The sequence below is a fragment of the Silurus meridionalis genome, chromosome 27 (genome assembly GCF_014805685.1).
Source record: "Silurus meridionalis isolate SWU-2019-XX chromosome 27, ASM1480568v1, whole genome shotgun sequence".
Classification (NCBI taxonomy): Eukaryota; Metazoa; Chordata; class Actinopteri; order Siluriformes; family Siluridae; genus Silurus; species Silurus meridionalis.
The window spans coordinates 16,934,951-16,952,762 of NC_060910.1; the positions used below are offsets into that span (position 1 = coordinate 16,934,951).

At 41.1% G+C, this 17,812-nt stretch overlaps 1 protein-coding gene across 1 annotated transcript in view; it reads left to right on the forward strand.

Annotated features, from left to right (window-relative positions):
* The first annotated feature begins 3,052 nt into the window (after positions 1 to 3,052).
* The window catches only part of zmat4a (zinc finger, matrin-type 4a), a 58,872-nt gene continuing 44,112 nt past the window's right edge, over positions 3,053 to 17,812 (forward strand). Inside the window, 2 exon segments of the mRNA XM_046842172.1 lie at positions 3,053 to 3,229; positions 14,008 to 14,109. Coding sequence (XP_046698128.1) covers positions 14,008 to 14,109 — 102 coding nt within the window. The 5' untranslated portion in view covers positions 3,053 to 3,229.

The following is a 17,812-nucleotide window of genomic DNA, read 5'->3' on the forward strand; positions in this document are numbered from 1 at the left end:
CCCCCGATGGTTTTGAAAGCAAAAGGGGATGAAAAGAAAGGAATCCACTGGGGACGATCCACTCAGGAACCTGTTTGTCCTGAGAATACTAAGCAGCAGGAAGGGTCCAGATGTGGCGCAGGATTTCTGTGCGTGATGAATCCTGCGATTTTCCTCCATTAGTGGTTATTCCTATTACATACAGTATAACTATATAATATCTAGAGTGCACAGCATTGACACGTCAGCATATTTACTATATTCTAAATTAAAATACACAAAAAGTGAAAAATAGACAGATCAGAGAGTGTAAGAGGAACACATAGGGAGACACAGACTGACAGACAAAGATAGGGATGGAGAGACTAAGTGCAAGACAGAGAAAGACACAATTCAAAGAGACACACCGGAGATGGAGAGACAGTCAAACAGATAAGATATACAGAGAGAGAGAGTGAGACAGAAAAAAATGGGACGAGCGAGACAGGTAGACAGAAAACGGAGAGAAAGAGGCCAACCAAGAAGGAAAGTGATACAGTAAACAACAACGAAGCAACTAAGATGTATCGGGAGATGGAGAGATAAATAGAATCTATCTAGCTGGCTGGTTTTCTTCTTGGGTGTCTCTTTGACTTCCTTCTTTCTGTCTCAGACTCTACCTTTCTGTCCATCTCTCTGTATCTGTCTCCCCCTCGCTGTCTCTCAGGGTGGCTGTTTTCCATCCGTATCTTTGATTTCTTGATGGAGTGAGAGAGTGTGACATGAAGGACAGACAGACAGAGAGGCAAAAAAATCGATATTTTATGCCACAGTACTCAGGTTTGTCTTCTTCACATCTGGAAAAACACGTCACATTCTGCAGTCTTCACTCCATTTCCATTTTTTCCCCCTTTAACTGGAGACATTTCAGAGTGACGGCACAGGTAAGAGTGTGTATGAAACCCTTGGTTCAGGATCACTGAGAATCATGTATCTTCTGCCTTGCTGTCACTCGAACACCCCCCACACACACTTTATTTCCGTCTGCTTACATATTCGGAGGAATTTTCAATCTTTTTGGCAGAGTTGCGGATTACGGTTTGATTCACCTAGACATCCGGGACAGTGCCAGAAAAAGCACCCGATGTATAAAAAAAAAAGCAGATTGAAAAATTATATGACACCACGTGATGTATGTCACCATATGGCAGGTTTTTTGGTGCTCTGGTACACTGGGTTGATGTATTTGGTCAGACGGAAACATTAAAGGAAAAGCCAATTCCGTCGCGCTTAATGAGGCCCTGCCCCAAATCCCGAAACGCTTTCCTTCAGCACCACGACATGTCAATATTTTTGCCTCTTGTGCACTTTTCATATAACCTCGATTTCCTGTAGGGGCAGCGTCCCAAATTATGATGGTTTGCTCAGAAAAGTGGGGGATGAGAAGATCGTTCGGATTGTCCTGCACAGTGAGTCCTAACAGTAATCACATTAGCCGTGTTTCTCTTTGCTAATCCAAACGAGAACGAAATCAGGTGGAGCGGAACACATTAAGCGTCAGGGTTTTCAAAGTCAAACTGAAGGACGTTCCGAGGAATGGCTTTGTTCGGAGAAGATTTGAACGCTTATAGTGAAGTGGAGAGACACACACAGAGAGATGGAGGGAGAGATAGAGAGGAAGAGAATGAGGCAGACTAAGTCAGAGAGAGACAGATGCGGAAAACGACAGACAAACAGGCAGATAGACAGAAAGGAAGAGAAAGAGAACGAGACAGACTGAGAGAAAGGAGAGAGACAATGGAGGAGACAGTGAGAGTGCAAGAAAGAAGTAAAAGAAACACACAGGAAGTAAAACAGCCAGCCAGAGAGACTGAGAATGAGAGGAGAGAAATACAGAAAAAGGCAGACAGAGATGGAGGAAAAGATTAAGAGAAAGAGGAAGAGACACACACACACACACACACACACACACACACACACACACACACACACACACAATGAAAAAGGATAGATAGTAAGGCAAAGAAAAGAAAAACAGGAGGGAGATAAAGAAAGACAGACAGGGGAAAACAGTAGGAGGCAGAGACAGAAAGAGAAAGAGGACACAGATAAAAAAGAGATAGAAAGAAAAGCATCTGAGGGAGAGTGAGACAGGGAGAGAGAGACATACTGAAAAGACAGGTGGGTAGGCAGACAGACAAAGAGACAGTGAGAAACAAGAATAGACAGAAAGGCAAAGAAAGAGTGAGACAGACAGAGACAGACAGATGTAAAGAGAAAGACAAAAAGAAGAACAAAGAGAGACAGGGAGATGGAAAGACAAGGAGACAAAATGTTAGAGTGAGAAAGGGAGAGAGACAGATGCAGAGAATGAGACATTGAGCGTGGGACAGAGAGAAAGAGAAAAAGAGACGGAGAGTTAGAGAAACAACAGAGAGATAGAGATGCCTTCTAGTCGTAGAGCAATTAGAGCAGCTTGTTTAAACACATTGTGTGTGTGTGTGTGTGTGTGTGTGTGTGTGTGTGTGTGTGCTGTAACCGAATAACTGCAGTATCAGGTGATGAGTCACGTTTATAATATATTCATAATGTGATCGAAATCCACATGTCAACTCAGAGATCGACTAAACACACACACACACACACACACACACACACACACACACACTCTACAGTCCATACTGAACACTCTTTCAACTGGACTCAAACTGAGATCAAACACTAGTGGAGATTGAGGAGGTCCAAAGGTCTTCAGTGGGTTTGAGGAGGTTGAGGATCTTTGCAGGACATTCCAGATGTTCCACTCCGAAAAAAAGCACTTTTTATACACATTTGTAATTTCTTAATTTCTTCGCTGAAGTTGGAGGAGGAACAGTTTGTTTGTGACACCAAGTTCCAGTGAAAGTACTAAGTAAAGCATGCATGCATTGAGGGGGGGCCTGTGCACCCCTGTACACCCCTGTGCATGTGGGTGTGTTAGGCAGGGGTGCACATACTTTTAGCTATGCAGCGTACACAGGATAGGAACACTTTGACGTGCAAAAGCGTGTTTCCCGATCTTTTACGTGCGGTCGCGAGCGCACTACACCTCCATCCGGTGGGCCAATGAGGCGCGAGCGGCGTGAAGGAGGAGGAGGAAGAGGAGGAGGAGCGTTTGACCCCAGCCAGGCACGGCACGCGCGCGCTCTCCGCCGGTGCACGGATTACGGCGTTTTCCCTGCAGCTCCAGCACGAGACGCGTTCGCCTCGCGACTACACTCTGCAGCTACAGGTAACGCGCGCGCCTTCGCGCTTGCACACGCACGCTGGAGCTCATGCAAAAATAAATAAATAAATAAATAAATAAATAAATATGCGTTTGATTTCATTTTTTTGCACGCACGTGCCCTTGCCGTGTTTACGCGGGTGATGATCGCACGCGCGGGATGAAGCATGCAGTTTTCCCCCCCCCACGCACTTCTTACTCGGATTTCCCATGCATTCATCCGAAAAGAAATATATATTAATCGTAGTGCATGCAAGTGCATGTTTTTTTCCCCTCCATCCTCGTGCATGGACGCGGACAAAAGAAAGAAAACATAACGCGCACGTGCATCTTGGTCGCGTCAGCCCACAGGTGCATGCAAAAGTGTGTTATGACGAGTCAGTGATTTTTTTTTTTCTTCTTCAGTATTTCACGCAATATGCATTCGCTTGAAGTAGGATTTAGTTGCGTCCTGCCATGCACCTGGAATCTGCAGGACACACACACAAAACCTTATTTTGCAAGATCTCGTAGTGCTTTGTTTTGTAATGGTATCGCAGGGATGAAGATGCAGTCTGTCCATGCTCTGGTAGGAATACACATAAGACAGGGAGACAGGGATGGTGATCAGATGATCAGAATTGTGTGCGGTGGACAGCTTGGAGATATGAACAGCTCTGAATTATTGATATCTTATTTGCTTTTCGTTCCTGCAATGAGAGATGCGAGGTTGACCTTTGGTTTCTCTTTGAACACCTCTTGCATCTCCATCCTCTAAGCCACAGACAGAGGAACTTGGGAAAAACATGCTTCATCTCACCAACATGACTAACAGCTGGAACCAAATATCTTGTGTGGCCAATTAACCTGATTCTGATCTGTGAATGAGGCCTTGAAGATAGATTTGATGCCACTTGTTCATTGAGGAAAATCTGCGACCTTTGTTTTCATGGCTGCTGCCATGTCACTGTGGATGCACTGTTACTGCATATATGTGTGTGTGTGTGTGTGTGTGTGTGTGTGTGTGTGTGTGTGTTTAATGCGTCAAATTGTTCAAGCGTAAAGATTTAGTGGCACCAAGTGTGTAAACAGCACTACACTATACACTTGAGCACAGTCAAATTCTTTCCTTGCAGAATGGAAAAGAAGGTTAAGGGCCTTGCTCAAGGGCCCAACAGGGGCAGCTTTGTGGTGTTGGGGCTCAAACCCCCCGACCTTTCGATCAGTACCCCATAACCTTGACTCACTGTGCCAACATGGCCTTAAACGAACAATAAAATGTGCAATATATCACAAACTAGTTTTGTTCTCTCTAAATTTTTCAGAGATTTCTCTAATTCTCTAATGAGATTTGGTAGATTCTGGAATACAGCTCTAAAAAAAAAAAACACTTTCTTCTAAGAGTACATGCGCAATATAGACAAAAGTACAGATTCGTGCTCATTCAGCCACAGCCGTGTAGGTGAAGTGAGGAGGTCTGGGCTTCGATCGGCGTTCCATCTTATCCCAAAGGTGTTGAGCTCCGTAGCAGGCAACCTAAGAACTTCCACTTCCAAATCTTCATGCAAAGAGGCATTTTTTCAAGTAAAAAGTTCACGCAAGCGCATCCGAAGACGTTCTAGACAATTGTTTGTATACGACTGTGTGCTAAAAGTTTGGCGAAGAACCGCAAAAAACGTCGCAATACTTTTGCTTGTACTATGAATAAAAAAAATAATAAAATTGAATAGCCTTGACTCAAATTTAAAGTCAAATTGTATATACGTTAGGGACGGTGCGTTGGCATTTGTGTCACGATGCATCGTTTTTAACATATTTGCAGCAGTACAAACTGATTTTATTATTATTTAGAAAGTAAACAATAATTTGTAACCGATATTTGATATGTAAATTGATTTCTTAACCGTTTCTCGAGCGCGTTCTCTCAGAAGAACCGCTGCTGCTACGTGAATACGACGGGTCGCAACGCTACAGAGGCGTGTCCTGAGAGTCACATAGAATGCAGATTAACCTGGCAGAGGTAGAGCTGTAACTTCCTGCAGACACAACAGGAAAAGAACGTGTGGTTTTATTTCATCTTTTCTTCCTTCTTGTTTGCACTACAAAGACTTTAGAAGTCAGAAGCCACTTACGAACATTGATCATTTGCTGTCTGTATGAACCAAACGTATGGAGATGCACATGCCCAACATACATTGATATATAAATGAATTCGTATTTTAAAAATATATTTGTTTGTGGGTCCAATGTTCAACAGCTGTTTCAGGCAAGTGCGCCATTATTTACGCTTCTCGACACGATGCGAAGCCCGGGGCTGTTCGTTATTACCGACAGTAATCTCACAGCTTCAGAGCAGGAAGTAAAGAAGCAGACCTGGGGGGGGGGGCTGATTGACTGCATTTGCATACATTTTGGTGAGCGTCCTCGTGCAGACCTTTTAATCCTGTAATACCGAACTCTCAAGTTTGAAATAAAGATGCACCTGGAGGAAATGCAGTGCTGTTAACCAGCCAGGATGGTGTGTTCACATGAATCTCTCTCTTTTTTTTTCTCACCCGATTCCATTTTTAACCGTGCGTTTGGCCTCGTAGGACCTCACCATGTCTCTGTCTCTGTGGACACTTTCCCGCTTCCCTGTCCATGCCTCCCTGCTAATGAGAGGTTGTATGGTGCGACTGTCACATTCTCTACAGGGTTTTTTTTGTTTTTTTGCTATCAAATTGTTTGGCGCTAGAACCGAAATCTGATTTGCAGATGTTGGGTTGTTGGATTACAATATGTCTAATATTATAAGACACCGTTTCCATTGACAGCAGTCTTTTGCTTGGTCCAAAATCGAATCTCGTGTCCATGAACGCCACACAAAAATGTCTCATTTATTATCTCTGTAGCTTCTAAGCAACCACCAGTGGAATCCATTGTGGTTTTCCAGCTCATTTGCCTCAAGGTCTGACAATTTTGTATGTTCTGAGATGCTTTTCTGTGCAACACCGGTTATTCGTTACCTCAACCTTCCTGTCACCTTGAATCAATCAAAGGCATTTCCTCACATGGATACTGAGCATATTTTGCTTGTTTTCTCGCACCATTCCATGTTAAAACTCCTGATATTTAAGTTCACATTTTTTCCTTAATCTGATTTCTTTGTGTACAAACAAAATTAATTCATCTTTTGTAACCATTTTTATATCTGCTAATACAATCATTTTAGGCGACTGACATGCTAACAGGGGTGCCATTTGTTTTAGCAACATTAGTCACAAGTATGTGACGCTTTCATAAAAAACAAACAAAAAGAAATAGTCACGACAGGGTTTAATATTCATTTTAAAAATTCAATGTAAATAAAAAAAAAAGCTACAAATTCGCACACATCAAATTTTTACGGTAACGTAAGTTGGAAAGGTTGCTTTCGAAGAGAGTAAAAAACATTTTTATTTAAACAATGTCCGAATGTCCTCTATTCATGAACATGCTCTATTTCTCCTTTACTTTTTCCCCTAAAACACATTTTGTATTTACCGTGTTAGCATAAAATATTTTGTTTTGTTTGGGTGAATTGATTTTATTATTATATTGTTTGTTATTCCATTATTGTTTTTAAAGATGTACAAACCTTTACAAAACAATTTCACGCTATTTCGTTAGCCTTTATTGGATTTGTACGTAAATTCACTGTTAGCATGCCAGCTAAGCTAACGGTACATATTTGCAGCTAAAGATCTGTACATTTTGAAAGTTAGTGAAGGTCCACACAGATTATCTCAACAGAGTGAGAGAGAGTGTGTGTGTGTGTGTGTGCGCGTGTGTGTGTGTGGTGGAGACAGCTGGGCTAATATCCTCCCTGCAGTGTTCATCTACAGTGCAGATTAAAACAGCAACTGGGGGTCTCAGAAAAGCTCCAAAACTCAGTTTGCCTCGTATGTGTGTGTGAGCTAGATAGTGGATTTAAACTGGTCCTTGAGGTCCATCGTGTTGTATTTGTGTTGTGTAGACATGTGAGCGCCTGTCTAGCGGCAACAGTAGCAGCTGGGGATTTGTCTTTGTCGCTATTGGGAGGGAGAAGAGCCTGAGTTTGATAACTTACTACTGGCCAGCTGCTGTAGTTTCCGCTAATAACCGTTCATCTGCGCGTCATAATATCTGGGTGTAATCACCGCTTTTGTTCGAACAGGAAATTGTATTATGAGCGCTTGGAGAGTGTTTTGTAGTTGTGGTAAAAGAACGAGGTCTGTAATTAACACCTGCCCTTAAGCATCCTTTCACTGTGCGCCTGCCAGCGTCTCTCCTTCACACGGCGGAGACGGAGAGAAAGACCCGAGCAACAGAGAAACGAGCTAACGGCCCACTAATTACTCTGGGCTTAATTGACTTTGTTGCTTGACTGGTGCTTGTCTGATTGGTGTTCTTTGCCAAGGATGTCTGGAACCCGTAAGGGATGACCAATGTTTGGAATGAAAAAAAGAGTTTTCTCAGAATTTGCTTTGGTTCGGAATATACCTCAGCCAAAAAAAAGCTGACTAAACTAAAGAATAGTGCTAGCTTGTCCTGACTGGATGATGCTAGCTTTGTAGTTAGCACCAGTCTGTTAGATATTAATTTCGCTTCACCTCATTAAATAACACTTTCAATCCTGGTAAAGGTGAAAGTTAGCTTGAATGTAAAGGGTGGACAAATAAATTTAGTCCACTAGGCAAACTCCAGTCGAATGCTTTGGTTGGCTAGAAACCTAAATGCCGTAACCAACCCGAGGTAATAACTTTCAGCAAGCTAGCAACTTCTTAAGATACTTATCAAACGTGGTTCGTAGCATCGTTTTAGCCTTCTTCCAACATAAAAAATGAATCTAGCACCTGCTGTATGCCTGGAAACTCCTGTATGAATAGGCTCCTTTAGCATTTACACTCGTTTGTTTCTTTAGTTCTTTATCATAAAAGAGGTGGAGGAGGGGATTAGCATCTATTCCTGACATTCAGAAGAGTTTCTAGGATTCTTATAGACACTTCGAGGTGCAAAAAGTTGCTGCCGGACACTGGAAAGAACCGCCGCATTGCATTTTCGTCTCTCTTATTACTTTTTCTACAGCCTATACCACCTGTACATTTCCTGAATAATATTTCTGAGGTGTTGCTATGGCTGATTTTTTTTTTTCTTTACAAAAAGACATGAAAAACATTCAATGATGGAAGGAGAATAGGGTTAATTCTCTTTCCTGCATTCTCTGCATGTTTTCCATAAAGGCAGAAAGAGTTTAGGGAATGCTATATGGGTGTAATGTGCATTTTCATAATTATCTCTAAATTGTGTGTGTGTGTGTGTGTGTGTGTGTGTGTGTGTGTGTGAAAATCTGTGCTGAACGGGATGACAGCTCTGGCTGAGCGTCTCTATTTCCGATGCACAAAGCCTTTTCCGAAGGCTTCATCGTCGTCTTCCTTCCGTTCGTGACTTATATATCTATCCGTCTTTCTTTCATCCTTCACTCCTTTATCTGTCGTTTGCTTTGTGCTTTTGCGCCTTTCCTTTCTTTCCCGCAGGAGCCAGGTGACACGAACGCTTCAGGTTTTCAGGTTTAGATATCTGTCACTTGCCTCAGGACCATTTGTCTTCCTCATAACTCATGATACATGTTTTTCTTTCTGCTCTACTGACAAGCAACATTTGCATAAAAATTGTATTGCTTCGATCTCAGTGAGAGGTTGATTTTCTCCGCGGTATTCGTCTCTGGTATATTTTAGTAAGCAGTAAGCAGTAAAAACGATTATTTTATCATATTTATGACACATACAGGCTCCTTTTTAATTACCTGCAACAAACTTGGCTACGGAAAGACTGGAAGAAAGTTTACGGACTGATGAGTCCAAATGAGACATTTATGGCTCAAACTTGTGTAAGACGGAAGACAGGAAAGATGATGTTAGACTGCCTCAATCCCACAGTCAAACATGGAGGTGGAAGCTTAATGGTTTGCGGTTGTTTTTTTAGCAGGGAAAGTTGGACACTTATTTCGGAAAGTGAACAAAATCAGCATATTCCGCACCTCAACTTACGGCATGTAATTCCGCCCGGACCGTGGCTCATTGGAACAAGACGATGAGTCCAAGACTTGAACATCACTCAAATTTATTTTGTATCTTTTCAAATGAGAGCGGATCGTTTAAACAAAGCCAAAAACGAAGAGTAAAGGAGGATTGGGAGTTATATTCATGAATATTCATAAAGGAGACATTTGCATATTCCTTTTTAGAAAAAAAATCAACCACGTTTACTTTGAACAACAAATATACAAATGTACAGATGTTGGAAAATATATATCTAAACAGCTAAACTAAATTTTTTTTATTGAAAGTTTACATTCATGAATATTCATAAAGGATACATTTGCATATTCCTTTTTTAAATATTCAACCATGTTTACTTTGACGTAATATAAAATAAATTACAATAAAATGGTGTTTGATGTTTTTAAGTTTGAGCTTGAAACGATCCCAAACTGTGGAAACGTTCTGTTGTGTACTTTAGCCTGAACATTTTCTCCGTCCATCTCTGTTTTCCCTCCATTTTTCATTCTGCAGCGTCTTCTGTGTTAAATGTTTAGGGATCTTATTTATAAATGTTTCCAGCTTAGTTTTGTGTGTACGCCGATTTCCACACAATGGTTGGTGCGTCAGTAAGAATGGTCCGTGTGGAAACGCAGTGCTGCATGTTTAGTTAAACAAACTAAACGAAGCATCAAGGCAAACAATGTGTCTACCCAATACTTCAAGGGTAAAATGAAAAGTGGCCAGTATTTCCTGCCTAGTACCTTAAAGGGGAAATTGTAGTTCTAGGTGTATGACAAAGGTGTACCTAAGTTGCTGATGTCATGTATCCTTTCCTGATTGGCTCTTGGCTTCATACCTGACAGATGCCACCTGAACGACTTATTAGGTTTCATCACCGTTGCCTAGAAATAATCTTTTGTTTGATGCACTTAGACAGTCGAGGTGAAGGGAATCATGAATCGAGCGAGGTGGAGATGAAAAGGAATTTTACGTCCGAGCACAAAACGATGATCAAAAGCACACGTCCTATTCGACAGTGAAAAGAGTCATCCAAATGAAGGTCAGTGTTTTTGAATGAAGCCAAAATCCAGAGATTGGATCCAGCTAAACATCTGTGGAGCGACATGAAGCCAATCTTGGATCCAGTGATGGCGTTGCTTCAACTAAGTTTAGGGGTTTGCACATTTGCACTAGTAGCAACTAGTTTATTGTTAGAAAACATTTTTTTATTTAAATTATTGGTATTTTGGTTTCATTACTTTTACATCACAAACCCCTGCCATGAGAATAGAGGATTGTATAATCTTTCTTTCCTTTTCAATGCCTTTGATTTTCTTTTCTTTTTTCTGTCCCTCTTGGTCGTCTCTTTTCGCTTTTATTGCTCCTCTAATGTTATGCCACCGAATGCTAATGAGCTCAACCGGGACACTGGGACATCAGCAATAAAGTCGGTATTCTGCGTACATGTCAAGAAGGAGACGCGTAGAGATCTTCACTCAGCCCAGCAGTTGCTTTCACAGCACCACAAGCATCACATCACAAAGTAGTGATGGTGTTTCTGCGTGGGCGTGCGTTCCTTCGGTGTCTGAGCTTTTCCACTGATTGCTTCTCGAGCTCGCAGCTTTCTTCACGGCTTCCTCAGCTGGATTTGCGCTGGTATGATATTGGCATCTTTCAGAAACCGTGCCACTTCAAAACGAATCAGCATCTTTTAGTATTTAAAAAAGAAAAATCTGCATGTTTGGAAATCTTTTTTTAAACCTCCTGTTTGAGTAGCCACTACTGAAAACTCCATTTCATGAAAGAAAGTTGACCATCAAATGGACAGGATTCAGACTGGAATAAAAATTCAATTTGAACATGGACAAAACTAGCGAACTTTTCTATTGTCTGTTATACCCGAACCAGTTTGACTCCATCATAGTGAAGGGCATTAAATCTTTCACTATAAATTTCGTGACTGCACTATGACACTCTGGCAAATGGGCTGCTCCTGGGTATCTCATGGGTGTCTCACTGAGGGTGAAACCCTTTCTAGCCTAGCTTTTCCTGTGGGATTACTCATATTAGGCTTCACATTTTATACCTGATGTGGTGTCCCAAAAGACTACTAGTACTAACTAAAGACTTATTTTTATAATAAATGTTACCTTCGCTTGAGGCGTTGGAGTTGTCTGCATGAGAGGCATTAAATGCAGTGCATTGCTTGAGGTAGATGGTGTCTTTTTTTTTTTTTTTCTTTTTCTAAATGTTTAATTATATTATGTGTTGCACATAGATATCACACATACGTTGAGCAGACATCATTGCTTACTTTTGCTGATTAATCGCCACCGAAACCACTAGCTTTTCCGGGTGCCCGTCTGCTGTCATTTCGAGAGCGGCGTCTAGAGGCGAATCACTATCACTGCCACATGCTGTTTGTTAAAGTCTTTTTTTTTTTGTGTTGCTTTTTGTTTCAGTTTTACGACCAAAGAGTTCAATCTTTGTTTCTCATGGTCTGAGACGTTATCCTGGGGTGTATTGGTACACCGATATTGACCCAATTATGCACCGGTCCAAAAAAATCTCAGTACCCATCCCTATAAATCACAATATAGGTGTCTCAAGCAATCGTCACTTGGAGGATTATTCGCTTACATATGCAGTATGGACAACGGTTTGTGTTTTCACTTCATCGTAGTGAGGAAAATCATGGTATTTTAAAACGTTGTGAAGTAAAAAAGTAACATTAAAATGTAGTGAGGTAAAAATTTTCCAACAATGAAAAAACTGAAAGTACTGATACTCAAGAAATGTACTTAAATACATGAAGGAAGTAAAAAATACTTCACTACCTGGAAAAGAGCGAAACGTTTTGGTTGTTACATTAGATCCCTCAGCTAACTATAGCTAGCTATCTTAATAAAAAGGACTAAGCTATGGCATCAGAATATGTTTCGATTCAAGACCCTTTGTTAGTCACTACTAGTTGGTACTTAGGACAAAGTTATATCAACAGAATATCATCTATTATCTTTCGAGAAAACTACAGGAAAAAAGCGATCCGATTTGTTTTGTGCCTAAAGGCAGGACACGATGACATTTATATCTCAGCTGGAGTATGAGCTATGAGCCAATTAGGACAATTTCCTGTCAGTTTTCATAACCAATGTTCATGACGCAGGACTGTCAGTGTGACTCACAGCAGCTCGAACACATTCTTTTATAAACCATGTATTTTCGTGGTTTTCTTCCATTTCAGTGACAATAAAACGATTTCAAAGCGGTAATACGACCTTGTAATCCAACGTGTCCTTTTTAGAAAGGCACACAATCACAGAGAGAAGTCTGATAAACTCAAACGCAAAGTTTCATCACCGTTTATAGCGTCTTTAATGATGCAGCAACCTCTCCACCCGAAACAAGTAAATGTTTTTTTTTTTGGGAGTTCATCGGATATCCGAAAGGCAGAAAGACTTCTGAACATCTGCCAGCCCTGCCGCGCTCATGCTCCTTGCTGTGATGTCCACATGCTCTTCATGCACTTGTATGAAGGGCAGATGAATATGTTACAAAATGTGCTGTTTTATTGCCATGTTTTTTTTTTCTTCTTACTCGTAGACCTACAGGCTGTTAGGAAAAAAAACAAAAAAACGGGTATTGGCACAATCCGTCTTGGACAGGTGTTCAGCATGGAACAGTGGATAAAAGCCTGCTTAGAGGCAGCTTACTGCAAACATCAACCATGTCGTACACAAACATGCAGTCAATGTGCAGAAACCTACACTATATGGACCTGATTTTCCATTCTTTTCTAGAATTTTAGAACAAAATTGTATAGGATGTCTCCAGATATGCTTTGCATGGGTTGGCAGTGTGTAGAAGATCTTGAGTGACCTGTTATACCTCAACTGATCTCAAGTGACCCTATTGAACACCTTTGGGATGAACTGGAATGCAGACTGCACCACAGGCCACCTCATCTACATCAGTGCCTGATTCAATGCCCTTGTGGCTGAATAAGAACAAATCTCCAAAATCTGTTGGAACAGAATAGTGGCGGTTGTTGTGGCAGCAAATGTGGTCTAATTTTGAATATGATGTGCAAAAAGATCTAATGGTCAATTGTCCACAAATATTTACTTATATAGTGTAGTTGAAGATATTGAAAATATTAGCTAAATAGCTGGACCTTGCAGATTAATATAATTCTAAGTTTGTTAGAAGATTATTTTCACATACTACTTTTTTTCTCCTACAAATTTTCTTACTTTTGCTGATTAATCGCCACCGAAACCACTAGTTTTTCCGGGTGCCGGTCTGCTGTCATTTCAAGGGCGGCCTCTAGAGAATCACTGTCACTGCCACATGCTGTCTGAACACGTCTTTTAATTTTCTCCTTTTTTATTTATATATATATATATATATATATATATATATATATATATATATATATATATAAAAATACAAATATATATATATATATATATATATATATATATATATATATATATATATATATATATATATATATTTGTATTTTTTTTATCCAGTATCCATTTTAGAAAACTATGAGTTGATTAATCGTTTATCGGCAAATACGATCCAACCAAGCTATTAGTATCGGTAAAGTCCACTTATCGGTCAACATCTAGTGTAAAGTATATCGCACTGGAGATATTAAGCGATTAATAATCTTCTAAAGATTAAAAAAGGCCACGCGTTCTGGTTCCTTTCGCTAAGTGACACGCAATGTCCGGTTTTCTGTCTTTTTCTTTTCAGATGAAGTCAACAGAAGTGGATCAGGGCCTTTTCACGGACACCTACTGCAAAGTGTGCAGCGCGCAGCTCATCTCCGAGTCTCAGAGAGTGGCACACTACGAGGTCAGGACTCGTTTATTCCACTCTGTCCGTCATTCTGAAATCGCATCTGTTTTCTGTTCGATTTTTACCTCAGCGTTTTACCTGAGAAATGTGCATAAGATTGGTTTTTAGCATCCCATCCCACATTCCCATTTCTTGTTCGAATATCCTCCAATCTTCTGGGAAGATGTTCCACTAGAGATTTGTGCTCATTCAGTCACAAGGGTGTTAGTAAATTTAGGTCCTGGAGTAGGTGAGAAGACCTGGGGTGCACACATCGTTCCAGGTCAATAGGGCTGAGGTCAGAGCTCTATAGCAGAAGATCTTCCACACACATGTAACGCAGATCTTCATGGAGCTGGCTTTGTGCATTTTCATGCTTGAGCAGGTTTGGTCGATCGCTATACAGTTATGTGCATTCAAATTTTGTGATGTCCAAATACTTTTGGGCATACAATGTGCATGTGTATAAAAATATTTTATTATATTTTTTTTCCCCCAATGCTCTTTTACACACCCTTTTAGCTCTCATATGTCTAAAACATCCGTCTTCCAAAGTCATACGAGTGACTCATTAAAGGTCGTACTACATGTTTTGTCTTCAAAGCCCGTTTTTTTTTTTTTTTTTTCCTTACAGCTGAGCCATCAGGGACTGTTATGAACCATGAGGAACATTAGCAGAAGATATTTGACGTATTTTTCTGTCAGTGAATGACATTGTGTGTGTGTTTTGAAGAAAATCTAACAAATGAGTCTAGACTGTTTTGAAACACTAATATGGATATATATAATATGTGGAAAAAAAAATATGTGGACACCCGAGTATGAAAAGTGGTATGTGCTTTGTTTTGAACATCCCATTCCATATTTCAATTCAGTTTTCTTTGAAAAGCGATTTGAACAATGAACATTGTCTCAAAGCACGGAACCAGTGTCAGCTGTGGCAAGGAAAAACTCTTTGAGATGGCCTGAGGAAAAACCTTGAGAGGAACCAGACGCAGAATGGTAACCATCCCGATCTGTCCATTTATTACAGTTAATCATTGGTATGGTCCTGAACTATTGTAGTAGACTGTTGACATTAACTACAATCCAAATCCATCTCCAGATTTAGTCCCAATTTGCTTCTAGATTAAGCTCCACTCAGATATTTTGTGGAGATGTGTGCTGATTCGGGCCCAAGGTGTTAGCAAAGTCAGGTGATACAGGCGAGAGGCATTTGGTGCAGTCAGCATTCCAATTCATCTCTAGGGTTGAGGTCCGTGCTCTATAGCAGGCCAATCAAGATCTTTCACACACTTTCTTCACAGAGCTGGCTTTGTTCATAGGGGCATTGTCATGCTGGAACAGGTTTGGGTCTTCTAGTTCAATAGGAAAATGTTATGCCTATAAAAAGTAAAGCTTGAACAGAATTTGCTTTGATGTTGCTGTGTAATCAGAAGACGACCATGGTGTTGGGGAAATCAGGCGACTCCGGAGGATTTTGTCGATTGTATTATATTAGCGTTAGATTTGAAAGAAACCCAATTATCACTGGTTTGTTCTGTATTAAGCTCAGGTTTTTTTCTGTTCTGTAATGTCGTGGGAGGAATAATGTGAACATCTGCTGCATTCAAATGATCGCATCCAGAGCGAAGGCCGTACGATGGTTACGGCTGCGCAGGCGCCTAATATGTGGAGGAGGTTCAGGGAAACTCCTCAACGATCGAGAAGAAAATGATGGTCATGGCCACTCTGAGAGAGGACAATTTAAAAGCTGCACTGATGATCAGCTGGGTAATGACACAGGCCAAGTGATCACGTGAGGAAGAAGAAACCGAAGCGTCTGCTTCAGTAGGATGTCTCAAGAAGAATTGTTCTATGGTTGCTTTTACAGTCAAGAGATTGTTACATGATGTGACCTCAAGGCCACTTTTTAGCCACTTAATTAATTAGTTATAATTAATTCAGTAAGCAGGGATTCGCAAAAGCCTGCAGGAAAACTTGTACTATTCTGCTCGTTTTTTAGAAAAGCTAGACAGACAAAATGGCTGCTTTGAGAATGTTGATGGAGAAGTATAGAGAAGGTCAGAAGGAGTTGCATTGTGTTTTTGTGGATTTAAAGAAAGCGTACGACAGGGTGGAGAGAAAAGTTGTGGTATTTTATGAGGAAGTCAGGTGTGGCAGAAAAGTATGTAAGGTTGGCGCAGGACTTGTATGAGGACAGTGTGACAGCAGTGAAGTGTGCAGTAGGAACAACAGACTGGTTCAAGGTGGAGGTTGAACTGCATCAAGGATCGGCTCTGAGCCCTTTCCTGTTTGCAGTGGTGATGGACAGGTTGACGGACGAGGTCAGACAGGAGTCTCCATGGACTATGATGTTTGTGGATGATATTGTGATTTGTGGGGAGAGTAGGGAGCAGGTGGAGAAGAGCTTGAAGAGATGGAGGTACATCCTGGAGAGAAGGGTAATGAAAGTCAGTAGGAGTAAGGCAGAGTACATTTGTGTGAATGAGAGGGAGGGCAGTGCAGTGGTGCGGTTGCAGGGAGAAGAGGTGGAGAAGGTGGAGGAGTTTAGGTACCTGGGGTCAACAGTGCAAAGTAATGGAGAGTGTGTTAGAAAAGGGTGGAGTGGGTGGAGAAGAGTGATAGCAGGAGTGATTTGTGATAGTAGGGTATCTGTGAGAGTGAAAGGGAAAGTTAATAGGACTGTGGTGAGACCTGCGATGTTGTATGGTTTAGATACAGTGGCATTGAGTAAAAGACAGAAGGTGAAGCTGGAGGTAGCAGAGAAGGGGTTTTCATTATGAGTGACGAGGATGGATAGGATTAGAAATGAGTTTATTAGAGGGACAGTGCATGTAGGACATTTTGGAGACAAGGTGAGCGGAGGCAAGATTGAGATGGTTTGGACATGTGCAGAGGAGGGACATGGGGTATATCGGTAGGAGAATGCTGAGGATGGAGCCACCAGGAAGGAGGAAAACAGGAAGGCCAAAGAGGTTTATGGATATGGTGAGGGAGGACATGCAGGTAGTTGGGTTAAAAGAGGCAGATGTAGAGGACAGGGGTGTTTGGAGACGGATGATCTAGGGTTAGGGACCCCTAAAGGGAGAAGCCGAAAGAAGATGACGACGATGACAGAATGGTATCCAGTGTAGGTCAACCGATATTGGATTTTACCGATACTGATGGCTAGGCTGGACCATACTCAGTGTTACCTGATCAATCAAACAATAACTTTAAAAATGGATTCTGGTAAAAAAAAACACTTAATATAAAAGACTCCTGAAATTTTTTAGAAAAAGAATTAAATAAAAACAGTAATGAATCATGTACATGTTCTCAATGAAATAAATATGAATATAATTAGTCACACCGTTCAAAACAAACAGAGGGCCCTTTTATATTGTATAATAACGGCAGACCTTTAAAGCCGCAACCCGGAAAAACCATTGATATGGATTTTTGCGTATAGCCAGATAGTACGGTCATCGGTGCCGATAAATCGGCAGAACCAATGAATCGGTCGACGTCTACTAACAGTATATGCAATAAACCTGTGCGGTACGTTGAGTGTTGTGAGTGTTTTCGTGTGTGTGTTTGTGGCATGTCCTTGACAATATCAAAGAGATAACCTAAAAGGCATTATGGCTCCTGCAGAGAGCTCTGCTTTCAAAAGGGGCTGCCTGAGCAACAAGACAGGGAAAAAAAAATCACTGCCGCAGAACCCAGAAAAGAGATC